The 24,583-nt window shown below is 39.3% G+C and overlaps 1 protein-coding gene across 3 annotated transcripts in view; it reads left to right on the forward strand.

Annotated features, from left to right (window-relative positions):
• GMDS (GDP-mannose 4,6-dehydratase) overlaps nt 1–24,583 on the forward strand; it is a 629,847-nt gene that overhangs the window by 128,216 nt on the left and 477,048 nt on the right. For all 3 annotated transcript variants that reach the window (XM_055263596.2, XM_055263598.2, XM_055263597.2), the window contains exons 2-4: nt 5,053–5,097; nt 12,284–12,371; nt 13,961–14,070. In XM_055263596.2, the coding sequence (XP_055119571.1) occupies nt 5,053–5,097; nt 12,284–12,371; nt 13,961–14,070 (243 nt within the window). The remainder of the gene's footprint in view (nt 1–5,052; nt 5,098–12,283; nt 12,372–13,960; nt 14,071–24,583) is intronic.

Consider the following 24,583-nt stretch of genomic DNA (forward strand, 5'->3'; position numbering starts at 1 on the left):
GTGGTTAAATCATTGGAAGTTTTTATTCTCATTCAAAACATCATCATTTGTTAATCATTGAAGTGTTCGTATTTTGCTTATTAGAGGTACAGATTACCTTGATATTGTAATTCCGATTAGCTGGGAAGATGCTTTAGGAGTAATTAGACAACATGGAGTTAAAGAACATAAAAAGGCAGTGCAAACGAGTGCTTTCTCTTCTTGCAGAAGGGGGTATTCTATTTCCTGATGCTTGAGATGATCTAAACAAAGAGATTCGTTTTATTAGTGGCATGGTTTCTTTAGCCCAGTACCATGACCTCACCCTCTTCAAAGAAGCTGCCACAGGGTGCTTAAGTAGAAACATACAGTATGATTTAGCATGCAGTTCAGAGGGGCCAAGTTCTCACATTGCATATAAGAAAGTTCCCTTTTTGTTTGTCTGTCTGGGCTATTTATTCATGTGTATTGGAAGAGAGGAGAAAAATACTAGTCTTTCTGTGTTGCAGGAGGATGGCTTGCCCTCATGCGTATGGGTTTGGATGGGGTGTGTGTGGGGGGGTGTGGATGTGAGATCAGCCTTTTTTCAGCCATCTGTGGTCATTGAGAGAAGGGAGAGACTTTCTGTGTTTCTTTCAGCTTTTCATAGTTGTGGAATTTTAGGTAGTTGTCATACTGTAGTCAAAACATGATTCTGTGAATTTCTGGAATTGGTCTTTAATTTTTACATAGCTCTGTCTGGAACATTTCTGAGTACTTCATGAAAAGTGAGGGTCCATCCCCTCGGAAGAACAGGGTAGGCGTCAGGAACACTGAAACCTGGCCCCGTGGGACCCTGGTGCCCTGCCCTTTGGCCCCAAAGCCAGACCTACAACCACCAGCACTCTAAATCCACCTCCAAACAACACTGAACCACAGCATGGGCAGTGCAAGTGCCCCAAAAACCCAGACCTGGAAAATCTCAGGTGCTGTATCCTTTCTCCCTCCTCTGAGCTCTGGAGTGTTCTAAAATTACATGAATTCTCTGTGTTTGGGTCACTTGATTAAAACTGGAAGCACTGTTTAATCCATAAAACACCCTGTAATGGAAAATGACTAAATCAATTTGGTTTGAAAATGTATCTTTTATGGTCTTTTATTGTTTTGTTGGGTTTTGACATGTTTTGGTGCCTGGTAGAGGAGTGGGAAGAAGGAGATTATTTTCTGCTTCAAAACAATGAGTGGCTAGGATTCTAGTCCTGGCTTTGTCTGTAACTAGTGTGATATTAGAAGAGTTGGCTAACCCCCCTGTGCCTCAGCTACCCAAGATGCCAAATATCTGCCCACCTTCCTAGTTTAGTTCTTGTGAAAGTAGGATGGGCGGCTCACACCTATAATCCCAGCACTTTGAGAGGCCGAGGCAGGTGGATCACCTGAGGTCAGGGGTTTGAGAACAGCCTGGCCAACATGGTGAAACCTGTCTCTACTAAAAATACAAAAAATTAGCTGGGTGTGGTGGTGGACACCTATAATCTCAGTTACTCAGGAGGCTGAGGCAGGAGAATCACATGAACCCGTGAGGTGGAGGTTGCAGTGAGCCGAGATTGCGCCATTGCACTCCAGCCTGGGCAACAAGAGTGAAATTTGTCTCAAAAAGAAAAAAAGGAAAATATTTCTGTGTCTTGAAAATGTTAAAGCCATGGTGATTGCTCAAAATAGTATGGCATTTAGTATAAAATAGGTACCCTTAATAGCCCATGTGAAAAATTAAAAGGGTCACATTGGGACATTATCTTTAGAATTAAAAAGTTTTCTGTAACAAGGATTGAACCTAGGCAGGACTTTATACCAGATTAATTGTGTTCATACTGAATGAGTTACAGATTTAGTCTATTTGTTCCTTGTTTCAGAGGAGTCAAGTGTCAGAACTTAATGGTAGTTGTAGGTTCTCATTTGCTATGACATTTCAGTCATTAGTCTGATTGGAGCATTCTTTATCAGCCCTGTGCTTCAAGAGGCGGCGGAAACCACCATCCTGTTGGCTTGGCGGACGTCTGCCTGCTCAGATACTGCGTCTCTCCTGGAGTCCCCCAGGGGCCTGGGGAAAGGACGAGGGGGCGGCCAGCTGGGCCCCCTGGGCTGGGGACCAGGAGCCCTCGCTCGGCTCGTTTCCCACTCATTGTGCGGCCCAGGCCCTATCACTCGAGAGGCCTGGCAAGGAAGTGAGGAGGAAGCCGGTGCCACTGCTGGTTCAGAATGTTCCAGTGTGGCTGGAAAGTCTGAGAAGCAGCCTGGGTGAGAAGAACAAGACCTTATTGACAGGGTTCAGTCCTGGTCAGGTCTGTTTCACATCAGCTCTCTAAATAATCACAGCTCTTCCCACCTCAGGGATCTCTAGCACGTTTACCTCTGGCTTTTTTTTTTTTTTTTAACATTTAATGTAGCTATGGTAGAACACAAAGCATTCAAACTTTTTATTCCAAGAGAATGAATAGAAGTGTAGTGTTGCCTGCTTCAAAACAATAATAGCCAAACAAAGTCCAAACTTCATACTTTACAGGGCTTTCCAACCTACTGCCAAATTATTATTCTTATTGCAAATATTTTTCTATTAAGCTGTTTTCTCATTGATTGATTTATAGGGATATTGATTATCCTATAATAACATTTTCAATGGTTGTGTAGCCCGACTTGGCTTGTCATGGTCTGAATTGGTCAGTGTCATCCAACTTAGATAATGGTCAGTGTCATTATCTGACATATATTTTAGATATGTAAAAACCGTAAGAATTGTAAGAATGGGATTAAAAAAGAATATGCCAAACATTTTCTCTTCTCCACATGAATCTGCAAACTAGAATATTTACCTCAAGAAGTCAGAAGAAAATCTGCTGGAGATTTTAGGCCTGGCATGGTGGCTCACTCCTGAATCTCAGCCTTTGGGAGACCGAGGCAGGCAGATCACTTGAGGTCTAGAGTTCCAGATCAGCCTGGCCAACATGGTGAAAACCCGTCTCTACTAAAAATATGAACATTAGCTGGGGGTGGTAGCACGCACCTGTAATCGCAGCTGTTTGGGAGGCTGAGGCGTGAGAATCGCTTGAACCCGGAGGCAGAGGTTGCAGTGAGCCAAGATAACACCACTGCGCTCTGGCCTGGGTGAAAGAGCGAGACTCCATCTTAAAAAAGAAGAAGAAAATCTGCTCCAGGGTTTAATGAACCACAGAATGTGTCCCTTGTATGCTTCGCCTTGTCATTCTGCCTGAATTTATGCACGACTTCTGCATTAATGTAGGAAACACTCACTTGGCAGTCCTTTCATTGTCAGGACCCATAGGGTGTTTCCAATTCCAGCTTTTGGTCAAGTAATAAGAAAAAGGTTTTTTTTGTTTTTTTTTTTTCCCCTGGACTATCTGGTAGGAGCTTTTGAAGCTCAAAGGGATATTTAAAGCCTATTCAAATTGAAGAAACCGAAGAAAACCCAAACGTCCCCAACCACTTTTGAGGACATGAATTTCCAGTGGTTGGAGCTTCCCATTTTTATCTTTTCGTCTGAATGAGATGGATGGGGACCCTCTAGTTGGGCAGAAAGCAGAGGAGCAATTATGGGATTGACTGTAAAATGTTTAACCAATTTATTTTCTGAGAGAGGCTGGTGACTTTTTATAGCACCTCAGGAATGGTGATTTTTGTACTTTTGACCTATTAAATACTTTAATTATATGTCTTTCATGCTTTCCCTCTAAAAGTGGCACATGAAATATTTTAGGTCAAATGAAGACCCCTACCCAGAAATTTTAAAAAGAATTATTAAGAACCATTTGAGAATCTCTGTATTTTGTCAGACACCTTCATTTTAAGGCAGGAATTAGCTATATGATTTAAGATTAATACATAGGAAATACTTATGATTTTATAAAAAAAGAGAATATCTTCTTTTTTTAAAAGTTCGTATGTGTATGTGCATAATAATACAATCTGATCCCCATCCTGCTCCCTGCCACCTTAAAACCCTTTCAAGCCTTCAGTGATTTTCCAGAACCTTTAGGGTTAGTAGCGAGCTGTGGCCGTTGCCTGGAAAGGCCAGCCCTCCAAAGGTACTCACCTTCCTCCGTGTCCCCTGGCCTTCTTTATTCTACCATGGAGTCTTTTCCTCTCCACACTAGCCCTTCCATATCCCCAACCCACCTAGCTCCCGTCTTATCCCTTCCCCAGTGATTTTTTTTCTTTCCCTCTGGAGACAACGTCTCCCTCTGCCACCCAGGCTGGAGTGCAGTTTTGCAATCATGGCTTACTCCAGCCTCGAACTCCCAGGTTCAAGTGATCCTCCCACCTCAGCTTCCCAAGTAGCTGGTACCACAGGCACGAGCCACCATGACTGGCTAATTTTTAAAGATGTTTTGGGCTGGGCATGGTGGCTCACACCTGTAATTCAACAGTTTGGGAGGCCAAGGTGGGAAGATCACTTGTGTCCAGGAGTTTGACACCAGCCTGGGCAACATAGTGTGAGACCCCATCTCCACCAATGTTTTGTTTTGTTTTGTTGTAATAGTGCTAAGGTCTCACTGTGTTGCTCAGGCTGTTCTCCAGCTCTTGGATGCAAGTAATCCTCCTGCCTTGACCTCCCAAACTACCAGGATTATAGGTGTGAGCTACTGTGCCTGACCCCCAGTGATCTTTTTTAATGACCCCCCAGAATTACTAAGATTTCTGCTTTATGTTGCTATGACACCAAGGCATTCTGCCCCCATATTCTGTATGTTTCACACAACTAGTAAGTGGCAAAACCTAAACCCAAATCCATCTGATTCTGGAACTTCATGCTGTCTGTTGATGCATATCGCTTTCCTGGATTTCATTTTCATCCTCTGTCTTCTGTGAAGCTCAAATGAATACTACTGTTTGTGAAAATGCTTTGTGTATAGTGGAACACCATGTGGCATTTATCGACATTATTAGTGTTATTTTTATTTTAGGTTGCCATTGTCCTTATGTTAGGTAGCCTTTTAAATGCTTTTCTCAAAACTCTTCATCTAGACCACCTTTCTATACCACTATGAGACTGACGTTTTGCAATTTTTTCTTTCTTCCCAGGATGGTTCCTACCTGGCTGAGTTCCTGCTGGAGAAAGGCTATGAGGTGAGTGACTCAATGGGAAGCAGGCGCAGGCTGGTGGGGTTGCTCACATGCGGCGGCCACATGCTTCCTGTGCTGCTGTCCTCTGAGTGTGTTTTCCACTGAAACGCAGATAACAAATCAGAATCCAGGGAAGAATGTGTCTTTGGGCTTGTGAGCCTGCCAACCCATTGTGCTGTTTATCTGCTGGTGAGCACTGGTGGCTCCCCTGCACTTACAGTGTTCAGCTGTGGTGCACACTTCCCACATTCTCCGATAACACAGCAGCCTGTGCAAGCGAAGCTGTAACATGATTCCGGTTAATTTATGATGTAATGTGTTTCATAAGAAAGTCCTACTCAAAATGAAGTCACTTAATTCAGAAATTACAGAGGGCAATAAAAACCAAGCTGATCGTTGGCAAACTTGAATGAAAAATTTATACCTGGAGGTTTTCCTTTCTAATAGGCAACCATATATTTTATGGAGCTGAAACTTTTAGGTTTGCTGCTTTTGTCGTTGTCTTCACCGTTTCTCCTTTCCTTAAAAGAAACAATAGTTTTATATATTAATTTTGATGTGCTAAGTGTGTACAACTTAATTTTTTAAAGAACGTTTTTCAGATATATACATGTATATAAATTCATGCAATACAGAAAAAAAGAAACCTTTACAGTGGCTGTATGCTCTCATCTGCTTTATGAATGTTTACATTAATACTTTAGAATTGTCTGTTTATTCTAATTGTTGTGACATGGGGTCTAATGTGGACAAGCCAGTGGACACGGATCTTTAATCGGCTCTTTAGTTGGATTCATTGTTTTAAAAATGTGTAATTGGGGCAAATGGAAACACAACAGGAAAGAATTTGGCATCTAAATGCCAACATTATTTGAAGACAAAATGTTAATTTTCTTTTAACTCATAATCTGAGAGCCTTGACTTTTAGACTTGAAGAAGTAACAGTAGATGTGTTTAGCACCTTCTGTACCCTGATCTAATAGCTAATGCTACGTTTTGTAATTATATCAAAATAAATGGATTTATGAAAATACATATGTATACGTATGTTCATATGCATAAGTTGCTATAATAATTGAGAAAGAAATGCATATTCTACAGAGCAGAGAGTTTTAGAGTAGGTTATGTGTAGTACAAAGTGTTGGTTTTAGAGAAAGACTTATATTTATTCAGGCTAGATTAACCTAAGGCCTTAATATCTATTAAAAGGAATAGCTTGGCAGAGAGATGCCCATACTGTGTTTCAGATATTTGGGACCAGCTGAGATATGTTTGGTGGCTAGAGAGGAATTAGTGATGTTATTGTGTGTTGAGTGAACCTAGAAAATGAGCTAGCTGAGCAGAAATCGCTGCACTTGTGAAGAGTGAGGTGGCATGTCAGAAGTGACGCTCAAAACCACGTGAGTGTTGAGATCCACTCTTGGGGGACAAGGTGGGCTGAGACTGGAGGTGAGGGTGGTGTTAACAGGCAGCGTCTGTGTCTAGTCCACAGGAGGAAGGAGCACGGCTGTGCGCTGCAGTGATGGTGGACCCAGTGACAGTGACAGGGCGAGTTTGGATGTGTAGATGGCAACCATTCTCAAGCACCTGGTACTGTTAGTGTTACTGGAAAAGGCAGAGAAGCAGATCTCCATTTAGGTGTCCCTTGTTAAGGAACTATCAGACTTCAGAAGACAAGAAGGATGAGAGATTTGCAAATAGACGTAACAAGAACCTAGGACTGCCTGATAAGCTGCAGATGTTTTTGTGGTATTTGAAATTGTGAGAGCAGATTTTATTCTGATACAAAAAGACAATAGAAGGCCCACTTGGCAAATCATAGTTAATGGGAGGAATTTATCACTGAAACAATGGTTGAGAGACAAAACAGGTTTAGGAGAGAGATCCGTAAACTGATAGAAGGAAACATGGTTGACACTCTAGCGGGAAAGTACACAGCCACAAAGCATAATCAGAAATTAGTTCTCTTCCTAGTCCAGGGAAAATGTGAGCTCTGCATATCATGGGACTGTAAGTGTGTTTATCCTTACTGTATTCAATTTTAATAGGCTGCTGTCCTCAATTTTAGGAGATTGGTATAATTGGAGAATAAACCATTAAGAGGAACCTGATGGTGGCACAGGCTTTATGTTTTTATGCTTAGGTCAAAGTAAATGTTAGAGTAATTTTTCAAATTGGCTGCATTGGAAAATTTCCCAAATTATCAGTTGCAGTCCCTGATTATTGAAGGCCATGAGTAAAAGAATAGGGTTAGTAGATTGCATGAATTAGGATGAGAGAGGGACGTATTTTATTATGTGTGAACTCGGGGTGGGGGGCAGTGGTGGTGGTCAGCATCAGCAATTTTGGATGCTTTCAGACTTCAGACTCTCAGCCTTTAGTGTGCATCAGAATCACTCAGGCCCTGTTAAGACACAGAAGGCTGGTTCAGGGCTCTGGGAATTGTTCTTTCTAACATGACCCCAGTCAGTGTGACATTGCTTGCCTGGGTACTACAGATGGAGAAACCAGCACAGCTAAAGGTTTAGATGAGATCAGGTGATTGATTGAATCATATGATGAGGTTGAACAAGGTACCACCCTAAGACATTTTAAATCCGTGAGGCCTTGCTTCTCTGGGTTACCACATTATTTTGAATCTAGCCTTTGTATGAGGCATATTACTAAGGTCAGGAACAGCTGGAAACAACCTACTTAGGGATAGCAGAGGACAAACCAGGAACAGATAAACGCTGTGAAGAAGAGGCTTCATGCTGAGGCTGGTTGTTCTTTCTAGAAAAGAAAGGCACACTGGTTGGTTAGCAGTGGTAAGGCCAGCTGTGCATTTTGAAGCTGGGAAGCATGGGCAGTGTGGAGAGGCCACAGTCACCTGGAGGGGAGCATACGGGAGAGCAGGGCCAGGTTGGTGGGATAGTGATGATGGGTGGTGTAGGCAAAAACAAACCCTGTGTATGGAATTCATGTAGCACAGTCAGACACACTCCTTTACTTTTTATCCCATCAGAAAAGCAAAATAAAAGTACAAGTAACTTAGCTGGCCTTAAAGCAAAAATAGGCATTTGTAGATGACTTGAAAAGCAATAGCGTATACTAACAGATTGATTAATTATGGTTAATCACTTTGTATCACCTCACGCACATTTAGATTCCTGACGCCACGGGGCCTCGCCATCAGATGCGGCCTCTGAAATCCACACATCTGATCATGCTCTGAATGAACCGTTTGAAGTGAAAAAGTGAAGGGTTACTTCTCACTGAGAAGAGACTGAATTTAAAAGTTTAAAGTGGCAGTTTTTAATGTTGTTTGTTTCTTGAATTTTGCTGAGGATTAAATGTTAAGGAGAGCATAAGGAGAATAGATGTAACACTCTTTCATTCTTTATTACCTATAGGTGTCATCTCATAATGAGGAAACCCAAGAATTGCTGGGTTTTATGTACAATCACTCTTTGATTACTCTATACACTTAATTCTACACATTGCTGAAGTGCAGAGGATCATTCTCCTTTATCCCTGTTGACCAGTACAGAGCCAGAGGGGTGGACAAAGTGGTTAGCTCGCTGTAAGGAGCCTCAGGTTGGGCACTGGACACCTGTGTCTCACTTTTCCTCTGCCACTTGCAGGCTCCGTGACCCTGGGCAAGTCACTTGACCCTTCTGAGACTTAGTTGCCTTTTTTGTAAATGGGGATGATAAGCACACCTATCTCCCGAGGTGGTTGTGAAGATTAGATAAGACAGTATATGGAAAATACTTAGCCCAGTGGAGCTCTGTGGGACTCATGGGCTTATTGATATGGAGGTGGCAGAGTGACATGGGGTCTAATGTGGACAAGCCAGTGGACACGGATCTTTAATCGGCTCTTTAGTTGGATTCATTAATGAGTATTCCTGAGCAGCAGGCATGTTCTGTTGCCTAGGAAGCTGGAGCTGTTTGCATTTCTTCCTGTCATAAGGGAAAATGGAGGATTGACAGAAATGAAGCTTTTTATGAAAGTGCATTCTAGTTCCCAGTGCGTTTCCAGCACCACTGTTAGCAGATAAACCAACAACACACTTTTGTACCCATTTTGCACTAGGTACAGAGGAAAACCAGAGAAGTAAAGACAATGTTGAACCCTTTAAAAGCTAAAATCTGGGACTATATGAAATATATTAAATAACTTGGTAACAGCTACAACATAATGTATCAGAACTTAAAGAATAGGTAAATTGTGACATGAAGTATCAGCATAGAAAAGAAATGGATATAAGGATAGTCCCCTTGTTATCTCTGGGAGATTTTTTGTTAGAACATGGAGTTGCTATACTTTCTTTCTTCATCTATGAGAATCCTTGAACTATTTTTCTTCTGGGTTGTTATCCCAGAAGACTTTATACTTTGATTTAAAAAAAAGGCGAAGCTTTTATGGATTTCATTTTGAAACTATACTGTGTGTTGGCAGGGTTGACCAAGTCTGTGTCCTTTAACATTGCCACTTACTAGCTGTGTTATCTCAGGCGACGTCCTCATTCGTGGAATGGGACCAGTAATATTATAGTAAGGTTGTTGTGATGATTAAGTGATTTAATACATATAGAGAACGGTGTCTAGTACATGATCATTGCTGTGTAAGTGTTAGCTATTGATATTACTTAAATAATCTATACTTTTCAAAAGGTGAGTGACATTAACTATCCCTGGGAGTCATCCTTGCCTCCAAGAGAAATCTAGACACAAGAATTTGAAATTCAGTGATAATAATTTTCCATTTTCTTGGTCATAATTAATAAATAATAAAGCATTTCTGTTATGTTACCTGATCTGACTGTGGATTTTGAAGTTAAACCAACTTTGTTTTGAATGGAAAGAACTTGAAATTTTCCTTTTTATCACTTTGTTAAGAGGGACATGAAATTTGTCAAAAAAGTCATTTTCATTTATTATAAGACCTCAGTGTTTCAGAACTATATTTTGTTTTTGAACTACTATAACTTTGTAATGATTTTGATTAAGTTTATATAAAGCCAAATTCAGCTCTTTTATCTTTTCAATTTGGTTCCTAACTCCTCATATCTTTTTCTCCCAAAATCCTCATAAAAACAAACAAAAAGCTCTACCTACATCCCTTCTGTAAAGAGAAAGCCGCTAATCTCAAATTCTTAACTAGATTATGCAGTTTGCACACATTTTGGCTTGTCTTGAAGTTTGTATTTCACCTGTCTCAGAAGCAGACAGACCCAGCTTTCATTAGTTCTTAGAATAATACCTGCTGTCATGGATTAAGCATTTGGCAGGTCTTTCTTTCCCTGTGTACACATACCAAATGTTGGGAGTTAGAGGAAATTAAAACACTTGATTTAAAAAAAAAAAAAGCAACCAGTGCTTAATGCTTGTGATTTTTAATGTGACAGTAAAGTCTTGGTTATGATTGGCTGTGACTTTGTATAGTTGTCTGCATTTTAGATGGAATGCATCAAAATCATTTAATATTTTTGTCAAAGCTTTTTATGTTTATATGTAATGAATATATATTAATAAATGGCATGTCTGTATATTTTGGGCTGTTGGAGTATGTGACTTTCCCAGAATCCAGCAATCTAGAGAAGATAGCCTAAATAACACTATTGTTATTCTTTTCATTGTCAAACTTAAATTACTGTTTTTAGAATATAGACATTCTTTTCTATTTAATAAAACAGAGAATTTACATCTGAGAAATCTATTTCATAAATAACTTTGATAGTAAACACAAGTTTTGCTACGTGTAAGTATATATGTGAAATATATAGTTTTTGTTAAACAAGTTTATAGAGCAGTTCAACTTTACAATTAACTAGCAACCTGAAAAATTGGAGACCATGAAGTAGAACAGATAAGCTTAAAATTAGTGTTTTCTCCACGTTTAAATTAAGAAGTGGATATGTGTAGCCGAATCTCAATTTAATACTTCCTAGGGTTGAATGTTGGCCTCCTAAAATGTGAAACCAAGTTTGCTGAGTTCCTTTCCTAAAATATTTTCGTGTTTACCAACTTTCCTTGGTTTCGTTCTTTTGGAAAATAATGTTGATGATTGCTTTTCTTCCAAAGCAACTAACCAACAGAAATATTAACTGTGGGTGTGTTGTATCCTTCACAGAAGTCAATTTCTCATGTATGCCATTTAAAATGATGACATTTCTTTCTGTTTGAAAGAAAGTCTTATATTCTTATAATTTACCTCCGTATTTGGAATATTTGAGTCATACCAAGGATTAATTTTGGTTTGAAATAGAAATGATTGAGTTAAAATATAGAAGTATATTCAGCTGCAAATGAACTTTTCAACATAAGAAGGAATACTTCTAAAATAAGTCAAGGATTAAAACTGCCACCAGTAGAACTGGAACTTGGGCAGCTGGTGACATAAGCTGGTGTTAGCATTGGCAGCACAAAGGGAGCAATCTTGACACGAGAAGGAAGTGGGACCAGGTCTGGAACAATTTCTCCTGTGTGTCAGACACAAATAGTCTTTTCTTCAATGTCAGGCAAGTATGCATTACATTCCTGTTCTATCAACTTTCCCCCCGCCCCCCCACCTATGGTTAAGTCAAGATAAAACAATTTTAAGAATGCTCTCTTCGTTTGAGTTTTCTTTAGGTCTTAAATCGAGTAGTACATAAATGTTGTCTCTTACCCATGCTCTTTAGCTTTCTGACTTTTCTACTTAGCTGCATAGTAACATCTGCTCTCTGATTATGTCTGTGGCTCCAGAAATACGTTCAGTAGATGCAAAATGCAGGCTCTGAGGCCACTGAGAAGATGTGATGGCCTTGTGCTCTGTGTTAAGCAGGCCACAAACGCCGTTTTACCGATACGGCTTCAAATGGTCTGTCTTCAGTTTCAAATGGAAAAGATATTTTTGTCAGCAGTTAGGCTGTAAGTGTGTGCGTTTGGAAAAGGAGACATTTGAGTATCTACAACTAAGCGTGAAGTCACATAATTACCTGATTACGTTTGTTGAGATTGGCAGTAAAATCACGGGGGAAAGACAGAGGTAGGATGTTGGTAGCTGGTGGACAGTGGTTGGGGAGAAAGTAAGCAGTGGGACTATTTCTAATAATTTAAAATAATGCTTACAAATCATTTTTTTCATAAAGCTAAACATTAGCTAAAGAAGTTGTCTGTTAGTCCTCATTGCACATTTATCTTTCCACTCTGTAAAAACTCAGGTCCATGGAATTGTACGGCGGTCCAGTTCATTTAATACGGGTCGAATTGAGCATCTGTATAAGAATCCCCAGGCTCACATTGAAGGAAGTAAGTCATTTTCTTTTTCTGGAATCTCTTTCTATAAGGTGTTTTCAGATGTTCCTATGTTCAGATAAGGTGTTTTCAAATGTCATTTTTTGTCAAAGCCCAACAAGTCACAATTATTTACCCATGAATTACTGCACTGAATACGATTTACATGCCTTGAAAACCTTCCCTGCTCACTGCCCTAGGCCACAGTGTCATGATGGTTTGGCTGTTAGAAGGCTGTGGAGTAGATGGCTTGGTGAGACCAAGGAAGGGCATGCCTTTGATCACCCCTCTGCAGGTGTCCTTATCCCCTCAAGTAAGAGCACTTCCATACAGGCAGTGCACCGACCCGCTTTTTATATTCGGTCCAATTTAATCAATTTAAACAATCTTTGTACATTTAATTATTTTAAAAAATAATTTGTGAAGATAGGCCCCAATAAATGGCAATCAAAACTGTTCTAAATGACTGATCATTGTCAGTATTTGCAATTGTTTTGCTACTTTTGTTAATTTGTCTGTATGTAGCTGTACAGTTTATATAGCACAAGCAGACTGGTTTCTTGTTTGAGCTTATGGCAACTCCTGAGGTGGATAGGGAGACCCAGAGAGCACTTTATAGTTGAGGAAATGGAGACAGAGAGGTTATGAGTTTTCTGAGGTTGCGCACTGTGAAGAAGGCAGAGCTGGCACCAGGACACAGGGATTTTAACTCCAAGTTCAGCCTGCTTTGTGTGGCCAGTTTTTCCAGCCAGCAAGGACGATACAGTCAGCTTGTAAACCATATGTGGTTTTGTATTCACCCCTCAACCCCTGCATATTTGAAGGTTTGGGCTACTTGTATAGATAGTGACGGCATCAGGAAGATGATGCAGTTGTCTACAGTAAAAGGCTTTCCACTTTAAGTCATTCAGTGCGTTGTCTTTGAAAATCATTATTATTTTTGTGCAAAGTTCAGAACAGTCCTGCCATTGGATGTAGATATAGATCAATATTATGTAAAAATGGTGAAAAGATCAAGTTAGTAAATCACCCATCCACATGTGTCAAATTCTTATGCTAATGAAGTCAGTGTAAGGATCTGTTTAGATTTAGGAGTTATCCTTCAATCAATTATGTCACCACATCAGGCATTCAGGCAGGGCCTAAGGTTGATGTTTATAAAGTACTTAAAAATTACTAGATAAAAGTATCTAAAGAAAAGAGAGCTGTCTTCATCATCATCAGTGTTAGATTTCTTTAGATGGTATACATGTTATTACAAGGTTTTCTTTTTCCCAATCTCATTCTTGCAGAACACATCTTACAACCACCTGGAGCCCTAAGATATGTTATTGTATAACATGTTCATGATACTGTGCTTTAAAAAAAGTTTTTCTGAGTTTACCACCAAAATCTTTTACAGACGTAGGCACTATGTAGCTATCTTTCTATTGTTTAGGTTAAAGATGACGGTTAGATTCTGCTACTCCAGAACCACCAGTGCAGCATTTCCATTTTGACCCTGGTTTTCAGGCTTTCCAAATATGCATTTCAATTTTGACATTTTAAAAAATTGAGCTTATGTTGCTTTTCTCTATCTAATGGGATGTTTTTGTATCCTGAAGACATGAAGTTGCACTATGGCGATCTCACTGACAGTACCTGCCTTGTGAAGATCATTAATGAAGTAAAGCCCACGGAGATCTACAACCTCGGAGCCCAGAGCCACGTCAAAGTAAGCATTTTCATTAGGATTTCTCTGGCCGTGTTTCTGTGGCGTTCTGTAATTTACTTGTGTCTGCTGCTTCTCAGGACAGTCATATCATCACTGGTCTTAGTCTTCAAGTTGAATTGTCAGTGTTAGTTTATTAATCCTAATTGAAGTATTCGTAGATTTTTTAGAAGTCTCTTGTCTGTTATTGAACAATATAATAAAACCTTACCACTAATATTGAAATAGCAGTATTTGTTTATTTTGGGCTGTTCCCTGTAGCCATGAGGCCCATGGATGTGATTTCTGCCATTTCAAATAACAGATTGTGAATTAAATGTTTTGTTAAAATGTTGGAAGATGTAACTAAGTAAAACCTTTATATCAATTTTTGGTAGCGGCTAAATTACTGGCTGAGATAATATTTTTGAGTCCCAATAATATGTTAAAATTAGCTGAATTAACTTTTTAATTGTGAATAGTGAAAATCACTGGAAGAAAGCTTTTTAGTCTCCCTTCTCCTCAGTGTGATATAGCCAATGTGGATTTTCCCCTCTATTCGCATTGTGGAAGGAATCACAGTAAACATCACAGGCCCATCCTTAGGGTTCTAGTGATCTGCTTAATTCAAGTTTTTGTTGCTGTGTCTTCCTGCTCACGTGAATAAGTGAAATCTGAAGCCATGAATGATAGGAGTTCTGTTTAGATACTTGTTCAGACAGGATGGTTAGTGGACCTTAGAAATAAAAGCAAGTAACTCTTAAGTTATAAAAGCCCCCCAAAAGTCCAGAAAATCTGTGAGGTTTTTTTTTTTTTTTTTTTTGCTGTTTAATGAACAAGTACAGGAGTCTTATTTTGGAAAGTTTTTCTTAGGTGATTGGCTATTTTTCTGTATCCCCAAGTTTGCATAGAATGGAAGCTAAATGCCTATTATGTATACCTCTGCTTGTTTAAGGAAGAAATCATGAACTAGATAAAATGAAACCAAGTGGAGAACACAGTGAAAGAAACATAGCAATAAACTCAATCTTATAACTGATTGTCAGTCTTCATTATACATATCTCTTTCAAATGTTAACCTTGAAGGATGGCTACATATTGATGAATGAAGATACCTCATATCTGCCTGTGCTGTCTATGAAGAAACATTTTTCTTTTCTTAATCTGTGATGATTCTGTTCTATATCCAGACTTTCACCGAAGTCTGTGAAAGGTATCAGGGTCTTTAGGTTACAGCTTAGCTGTTTTTCTAAATGATTCTCTGTGTGTTTTTTCATTTTGGAAAGTCTCTTATGCATACTGTGCTTGAGATATTACATCCCTTCTTTCCTATGGAGAAGCGGTGACTTTCTATCATTCCAGGAATGAAGACTTTATTTTTCCCTAATTGAAGTAGTCAGTCTGTCTTCCACATTATAATTCATCTGGCTGCTTCTTGACCTTCCTGACCAGCCATGAGAGTATCTTCCAGACAAAACAGAATGTTTTGGAATGAACATTCTGTTATTCAGTTTCCTTTAGATTAAAAAGTTTCCTTGGTAATCATAGATAGTTTATCACTTTTAGGAGCTAAAAATTGTAATGAAAGATGCAGAAAATTTTTATAAAGGTTTATTTATAGAAGACCTTACCTCTGTCATTTAGTATTAAATGGGCTGATTCTTTCCTTTCTTCAAAACATACTTATAGTTCAGAAATATGTTATAGTTGTTTTCTTAGTTGTAGTGATCATGATAGTGTTTTCTTATCACTGTGGTGTGGTTGTACCGTAAGTAATAGAAATCATAGGCTATTGAGTTGATTCCCTCTACATTGCTACACATGTGAAGTTTATCTTTTCTTATGGTATTTTGGATGCTTTTCTTAACGGTTAGTTAATGGGCAGAAATGGTACTCCTAAGTGAGAATTTTGGTTTATAAGTTCATTTAATCTTCCAACAAATATTTATTGAGTGCCTACCTCATGCAAGGTATCATGCATGGTACAGTACAAAAAGATGTGTCAGATACTCTTCTGCTGTGGGGGTTTCAACTGTAGGAGGGGTGATTGGCACAAATGTCTGATTCTTTAGAGGGGGGTAAGAGAGAACTTGCGTCTGAGGGTATTACGGATAGTGCATGGTGGAACCGACACTGGCTCTAGTGTTGAGGTATAGAGAGGACAGTTACAGAGTTACAGACATAGTGGGAAACTAATATTTGAAATGGGGGTAATAATATGAGGCAAAGAGAAAAGTGGGAAAACTTGGGACATGTTTGCAGCATCACGTGCATTCTAGATGAGCTGAGCAGAACCAGTATGAGGAGAAATGTGAGGTAAGGCCAGGTAGGAAGCTGGGCTGTGCCTGGACAGCCTCCCCATGTGTTGAACGGGGGAAGATATATTCAGTGATGACTTTTAGAGGTAAGAGTCTAGAGGTAGGGCTTAAGAAGAGCTAGGAAGTTGCTGGATGAGGATGGTGTCACTAGAAATGGGGGTGGGAGTGAGGAATGAAACAGGATGCCAGGTGGGGCTGATTCCTCTATGCACTGATGTGGTCACTAGAGAAGAGGGAAACCCAGGGCTGCAGTGCCCAGGGGACCAGAAGGTCAATAGAACCAGTACTAGAAACCGACATTCAAGGAGGAACTTTGGGAGTGGGGTTGGAGAAATATGTTCCCTTTTGGAAATATTTTACTGGCATTACTTGAAGGACATTCAAGGGAAGCAGGCTGTAAGGTAGCTTCAAATATGCTGTGAGTTTTGAGAGAGATCTAGGGTACAGAGGTGTATATTCAGCTCTTGAGGTCTGAAAGATGCCAAGTAGTAACTGGAGAAAGATGAGTAGACGACTGAAGATTGAATCTTGGAAACATGCTGATAGTGAGAGGGCGGGATGAGGACAAGTAGGGCTGATGAGAGAAGTGGAGGAGGCAGAGGGTGGGACTGTGCCATGGCGGTCAAGAAATTAGGTCAGTGCAAGGAAGAGGGGATGAGGCTAGGAGAATGAGCACCAGGAAAAGTCACCGGCTTTGCCAGTTAGGCCAGCGAGGATTTGTGACATTTTAAAGGAATATTTTAGTGACGTGACAGAAGAACTTGGCCAGTGTGCAGGGGGTTTAGAAGTTAAGAGGTTATAAGGGAAATGCAAATTGAATGCATTTTTTTTTTCCAGAAATTTTTATATAGAGGGACAAGAGAGAATATGATAGATAAAGCTTGTAGCATCATGTGTGGGTTGCCAGGCCTCTCTTCAGAATCCTTGATTCTTTAGGTCTACGGTGGGCTCTTAGAACTTGCATTTTTAGGATGTGTCCAGATGATGCTGTCCCTGGTCTGGGAACCTCACTTTGAGAACCCTTGTTCTAGTGTTTCAGGTTTCTTGGTTTATCCATATAGAATATGTTCCTTAAATGCTTTCTTCTTAGACCTTTGCCTTTAATGTATAGGTTTTTGAGTTTGATGTAAAATAATCCTATTACTTACTAGTTAATGACTTAATGAGCTTTTAAAGCCCAAAACTATGTCTGCAGTCAGGAGTTATAAGAATGGAAAGAGAATTTGATATATGTTTATATCAAAGTTCTTGATATTCAGAAACATCTTTTTCTGAATAGTACATAGTCTGAGATAATAAATGCTTCTCAAGTACTTAGTATGAATGGCTTCTCTTAGAATGCCCTTCGAAATCCCTTGTTCCTTACCACTGTTTATGCTGTGATCTGTGGACAGGCTTAGTCATGGCCAGAGCGGGCATGGGGAAGGGGCTTGGGATGATGGCGCCGTGGGATCACAGACTGCTCACCTGTCAGGTTGCTGGCAGCATGCTGCTGTGTTCCCTCACCTCTCCAGGGCTCTCCACGGTGGGTTGCAGTTGTTTGTTTGTTTTTTCTAGTAGCTTGTTAGGGAAGGAATTAGGATGAAAAAATACATATTTTGTTTCTTACAGTTAATTTCTCTATATTAATCAGCTTTGTAGAATTTATTGTATTCATAGATATATTTAGACAAAAAAAGTTGCTTCTGACAGTGTAATGTTTGCCATAAGATTAATTAAATTTCTTGTTATTTGGTTTGGTGTCCTTTTGAAAAAAGGTTCTAATATTAGCACATATTTGCATTTAATTTTGAATCCGTGACTTCTAGACTGGGTATTGTTTGTGTTGGCTTCTGTTTGTACGGAATAAAGTCTCCTATCACTCTCACTTCCAGTTAATTTGATGTGGGCTAGGGTATGCTAAAAGTAAGGAAAATAAAATAATAGGAAGTTGGTCTGGTTTCCTGTAGGAAACCAATGAAGATGAAATTGGTTCTTGGAAGAAACCCACAGCAGTCTGGGAAATACTGACTGAAGACATTTTTCTGAATCATAAACAGAAAAATTATGACTCATGAAGTAGGTCATTGAAAGGCTGGTTTGATCTTATGTGGGAGAAAGTGAGAGATGACTGAAATGTACTAGTTATTAAAAGAAGTTAAACCTAGCATGATGACATCGTCCAAGTAGGAACAAATTATCCAATGCGTAGTCCTGCCCATTTGATGGAGAAAATGTTTTAGGAAACTGCTTTTTTGTTGTGGTTGTGTGGTTGGTTGGTTTGTGTATTTTTTGCTGTGTAAGTAATAGTGTTTCTTAATTGTTTAACTTTAATTGCCGTCCTGATTTTCGATTTGTCCCCCATGTCTTGCAGCTTCTTTAATAATCTTAATGTCATTTTCAAAGTAGTGGTATTGGTGAGATCTTTCTACAGTGAACCTAGTGCAGTATTTCTTTCCTTTGCCTCACAATGCCATGTTGGAATTGCCTTGATTTTTCTCAGAGAAACAACAGTTATTCCATCGTGGAACGTGTCTTTAGTGGAGACAGAAAGTCACTTAGTCTGTTTTTTAGTTTCGAAAAGGATTTTCAAATTCTTTGTCAGTGTTACAAACCATGAGTATGTCTTTCTTTCACTTTCTCTTACTCAGATTGAATAACTCCATACATTCTACTCCTTTTCTAACCCTTTAAATATCTGTATTACTTTCCTTTTCAAGGCTCTGTGTAGGTTATTTGTTTAATTTTGTTTCAGGACTGCTAGGAGGCATGAGTGCCTGGGAGGTACACTGGGGCATGACCATCTGGCAGAAGCTGAGATTTCCTCACATAGTTGTGCGGGACAAGTTAGCAGATTCTGACTGTGGAAGCCCCAAGGGGTTGAGTCTAAACACTCCTCCACGTGAGACTTCAAGCTTGGGATGCCAGTCAGGAAGCAGAGTTGACGGTGAGTCAAGGGGCCAGTGCATTAGTGACCTGGCACCAAGTTAGAATCGAGGAGGGATGAGACAGAAAAGCTAGTTAAAGGAATGGAGGTGGGAATAGAAATAGTCATGGGAATTAAATCTGTGGCCCCTGGGAAAGGGCCCAAGAAACTGAATTACCTAAGCTAAAGAACTGTCATCTCCAGTGACATTTTCCTGGTGGTTCTGAGAGTCGAAATTCATACCTTAATAGCTGACCCCCATATTCGTCCCCAGGAAGCCTGAACCTCTTTGGGGCTGTTCTAATTGAGGGAAGGGGGTGGGTGAACAAATATATTGGGAGAATTGCATTATGGGGGGGAAGGGCGGTTGGTGAAGGGTGGGAGTCTATAGTTGAACATCTGGTTAGTGCCTGACTAACCCAATTACAGAACAAAACAAAATTGCAACAGCGTGGCCCTTTACCGTGTAATTACAGTAAGAATAGGGGGTAGCCTATTAAAAACCCAGAGCAAACAGCAGAGAGGGACTGTTCTTCTGCGTTCTTGCTCATTCATTTATTTATTTTGGACCCTGGGGAGCCTGACGGGGAGCTGTGAGTAGAGCAGGAAAGTAAGGAGTAGGCAGGGAGCATAGCTATTGCTGTTAGAAGGAAAGAGAAGCTGTTAAACATCCTTAAATGTGGGTGAGGGCCTGGCCTGTGGCCCATACAATTGCATGTTAGCATTCAGTAAGTTAACACGTGTGAATACAGCCATCGGCCCTTTAACAGGCCCTGTGCCCAGAGGATGCAGCGGGGAGACGTTATGACCACTACTGGAATAGGCGACTGCCATGGGGCAGAAGAGAGGAATGTTCTCACAAGAAACTATGGTCCAGGCAAGGTTATCAAATCAGGGGTGCACATCACAGTTCCTGGGACACACTCTAAAACTTCATATCCAGGTCCACACCAGACCTTGGGTCTTGGACTTTTCTGTGGCTTAAAATCCTGGTCATGTCACATGCTCACTACACGAACCTAAGAGGGCACTTAGCCTTTTTATGCTTCTGTTTTTCTCATCCATGCAGCAAGCACCTGCCTTAGGCTGTATTTCCTTAAGTTGTGATTCTACCTGTGGGCCTATGTATGTGGACTTGACTGTAACTCTTTTTCCCTAGATATCTACTTGTCTCATTCCCTTAACTACACTCGAACTTAAGCATCAGCTTCTCAGTGAGGCCCCCTGACCATCCTGTCTCCAATAATACCTCTCCTGGGATTGGACCCTCACCACCCCAAGTCCTGATGAAGGAGGCAAGCAGTGAATGCAGTGGGCACGGGGGAAAGGAAATGCGCATTGGCCGCTATGTGTCCTCCTTCACTTCAGTCCCAGTGTGCTGCCTGCTCACAGTTCAGTCCAACCTGAGGCAAATTATCTAGAGAAATGGATGTGCTCAGGTTACATGGTCAACATATCCGTCTTTGCTGTTTCTGCCTGGGACGGAGGCCTGTCATTTGCCTTAGCTGCTGTTTGAAATGATTGCAAGAATGTCTTCCTCATTCAAATAACTGTATTTACTGCCACCAAAATGTTAACTTGTTATGATGTGTTCTAAAGGAAAAAGTGATGTTTTGGATCCTTTGTTTTTTAATAAATGGGCTCTAGAACTCTAAAGTGGCAGAGATTTTGGCACAGAGCCAGCTCAAGCACTTATTTCACAGGTGCCCACCTGGACTTGCAGTTGATAAGCAGCCACACGCTACCTAGTCTCCAACCCCAGATATGATGCCACTCAGTCTTCCTGTCACACTACGAAGCTAAGAATACCGAGGTGGGCAGTATCGTTGAACTGTGAGGGGAAGATACCACAGGACTCTGATGCTTTGTATCCGACCCCTTGTCATTCCCCCTGTTTACTACAGTGAAATGAAGTTTTGGTGCAGTAGGTTTGAGTTTAAAACATTGTTCTTTCCTTGCTGGAGGGAACTGGTTTTAATTAATACCATATGAAAGAGTATTTGAATAGCTAGAAGATCCCCAAATTCAACAATGCCAGGTGCAATGTTAGCACATCAGTGATACTAACATAAAATTAATATACACGGAAAACAGAAATTCACGGTACTAACTCATCAGGAATGATAGTCATCTTTTTGGTTAGAGTAGTACAATTTAATTCAATATATATCTATACCATGGTGGTTTGTAAGTTAGTTTCCCTAAAAGCTATGGGAGGCAAATAATATTTGCTACAGTTTCTTAATGAAGACATTGTTAGAATGAGCAGCTTGTTCCTATTCATACAATTATTTTTAAATGAAATTGTCAAGTCAGTTATATAAGTATAATGTGAATTAACCATTTTCTAAGATTTAAAAATAAATATTTCTGCTTTAGCACTGAAAATACATTTTTGTCCATGTATTAGTATACACAAACTGTAACTTCATATTGGGTCTCTGAAGATAACTTATTTTGCTTAGTAGATTTATGAGTCGCTATAGCTTATTATGATGTTATATGAGTTTTAAAACTCATTGTTATCTTGTCATATGTAATTTTTAGATGTGCTCAGAGAAACATAAATCACTCTAGTTTGTTAGCAAATTATGAATGTTCAAATAATAAAGATTCCTTATGAGCAGAATGCTTTACTTGTTAAAGAGCAGTGAGTACAACTTTGAAAGCCTGAGGATTAATAAGGTATGTTTGCATTTAGACCTAATATCCCTGCATACTATAGTGCATTTTGTGTCTAGAAGAATTAGCTCTCTTACAGGTAAAGTGAGTAGGTGCTTGGAGCAGAGCCTGGATGCTTTTAATCTCTGTGGATAGGTGGTGTGGATGGAACAAACCTCTATGGTCAAGTAATGTTATGGTTTTGTTTTTGTTCTACAAGCTCCCATTTCTTTCTAATCAGTCTTCTTGTCCCTTTACCTGTGTGGACACAGCCCCCGTAATACTTAATACAGTTCGTAACCACTTTTGTTTGTTACAGGGCAAAATTGCAATACAAAACCTTTTTCATTTTATAATTTCATGTTTAGGTTTATAATGAATAAATGCCACGATTGTAAATATGACTAGTTTATTCCCATGGTTCTTAGGAAGAAGTTGAGCATTTTCGACTTTGTATTCGTCAGGGTAGGCAGGAGTGTATGCTGTTGGTGGGTGCCTGTGTGTCATCTGGCTCAAAGTCTTCTTGGAAGCCTGTTGTAGATTTGAGTAATTGAATTCAAATCTAAAACCACTTAAAAAGTCCTTTATAGTCCATTAAGAATTTATATGCGAGAGAACACTCTATGAAAGTTCTCCTCTCCCTGTTCAAACAGATTGTTCTGTTTTATTAGAGCTAGGTGGTATTGTAATTTTGATAACAGCTAATAATGTTTGGAATTTTGCTCATAATTAATTAGTGGACCACACAAAGCTATGCTTGTTGGGTTTTTCACCCTTAATGTGTTTATAAATAGTGGCTTGTTTACTAAATAAAATCCAAAGTAGCATTATTTTAGTATTGCAACATTATTTTATATATATTAAGCTAAAATTAATGCAAATAGCTAAATGTACATATTTACCATAATATTAATTTCTAGATGCTATTTATAAAAATGGTGAGTGAAGAGTAAGTTAGTAAATATACTGTGAGTGAAACTTTTCCTTTTTTTTTTTGAGACAGAGTCTCGCTCTGTCGCCCAGGCTGGAGTGCAGTGCCAGTGTTGGCTCACTGCAACCTCTGTCTCCTGAGTTCAAGCAATTCTCCTGCCTCAGCCTCCCGAGTAGCTGGGATTACAGGCGCCCACCACCATGCCAGGCTAATTTTTATATTTTTAGTAGAGACAGGGTTTCACCATGTTGGCCAGGCTGGTCTCGATCTCCTGACCTCAGGTGATCCGCCTGCCTTGGCCTCCCAAAGTGCTGGGATTACAGGTGTGAGCCACCACGCCCGGCCAGGATTCTTAATCAGATTACAGCATGTAATTTACATAAATTAAGGTGAAGACATAAATGATACTTTAATACCAAAATGTATCTCCTCCACCCCCAAACTTTGTATGTATATTTAAAAAAATTAAACTTAATACCTCTTTTAAAATACATAGTGAAGCTTGATATTAAATATGATTTGTACTTTATCCTTACATATAGGTGGAGTTTATAAAATTTGCTTTGTTAAAGTTGGATCCTTAAAGTTGGTACGGTAAAATAAAATTAAATCTTTTCTAGTTCAAAAAATGTAACGCGTAAGAATTTTTTCTACTTTCTACTGTAAATCGTTAATTGGATACCTTACCAGTGCCAACAAGAAATAAATCATATGAAAATGGTTTTCATGTATCAGATTTCTGTTTTTTGAAAAATGTCTAACATCGAAGATGAGTGATTAGTAGGTATCATTTTTACTTTTTAAAAAATGACATAATATGTTCATAGTTTGGAAATGTTAATTTAAAATGTAATCCACAACTAATTTCAATTTGCTTTATTTGTAAGAAACTATGCATCAAGCCTTGGTTTGGCATGTTAAAACTCTGTTAAGTTTATCATTAAGAGACTAATTCTTTAGAAAATATTGCACCCTGAAAGATGAGCTCAGCTTGTGTATGGTTCTAGTGTTGAGAATTGAAATGAAATGTTTGCCAGAGAAGAGGAATATTGTGTTGATAGCAATTATGCAGTTATTCTAAATGGGAGTTGATAGAGAAGAGGCAGTAGTTTTGAACTTCTTACGTTGTTTGGTATATCAGGGTAAAAAAACCTTTTCCTGAGTTTTCTTTCTACTCCCATTCCATATATTTCATTGGTGCCAGGTTGTTTTTTTTTTTAATATGTAACAGTAAAGTCTTTTAGAAGTTCGTGGTATTGACAAAATAAACCTTTTAGGACATTCTTCAAGACTGTCAACCCATATTATTAGTACTGATGGTAAATAACCAGTCTTTACTGTGACTGCATGGATTAATTGTTAAATGGTGTAGGGGACAGGGTTTTTTGTTTGTTTTAACATTCCCATATGGCTCCACACTAGAGTGCCTTTCTATTTGTTTGTTTGACACTAACGTATCTTGGGACAATTCAGAGCCAGTATGGTCAGTCCTAAAGGGGAGGCTGAGAGGCTCTTTAGTGTGGTCTGGTAGATTTCTCCATCTTCCCTAGAGAAGAAGTGTTTGAATATTTGACAGAGGTTAGTTGATTATTACGTCACAATATTTGAGTTATTGGTTGTTTACATAATGTGTGTAAATAATTTTTTTATCTGTTTGCTTTGCATTTGCTTTATATTAAATATTATGAAAGTGTTTTGGTTTAGTGATCATTTCCCTCTATC

Source organism: Symphalangus syndactylus, chromosome 23, assembly GCF_028878055.3.
Source record: "Symphalangus syndactylus isolate Jambi chromosome 23, NHGRI_mSymSyn1-v2.1_pri, whole genome shotgun sequence".
Lineage (NCBI taxonomy): Eukaryota > Metazoa > Chordata > Mammalia > Primates > Hylobatidae > Symphalangus > Symphalangus syndactylus.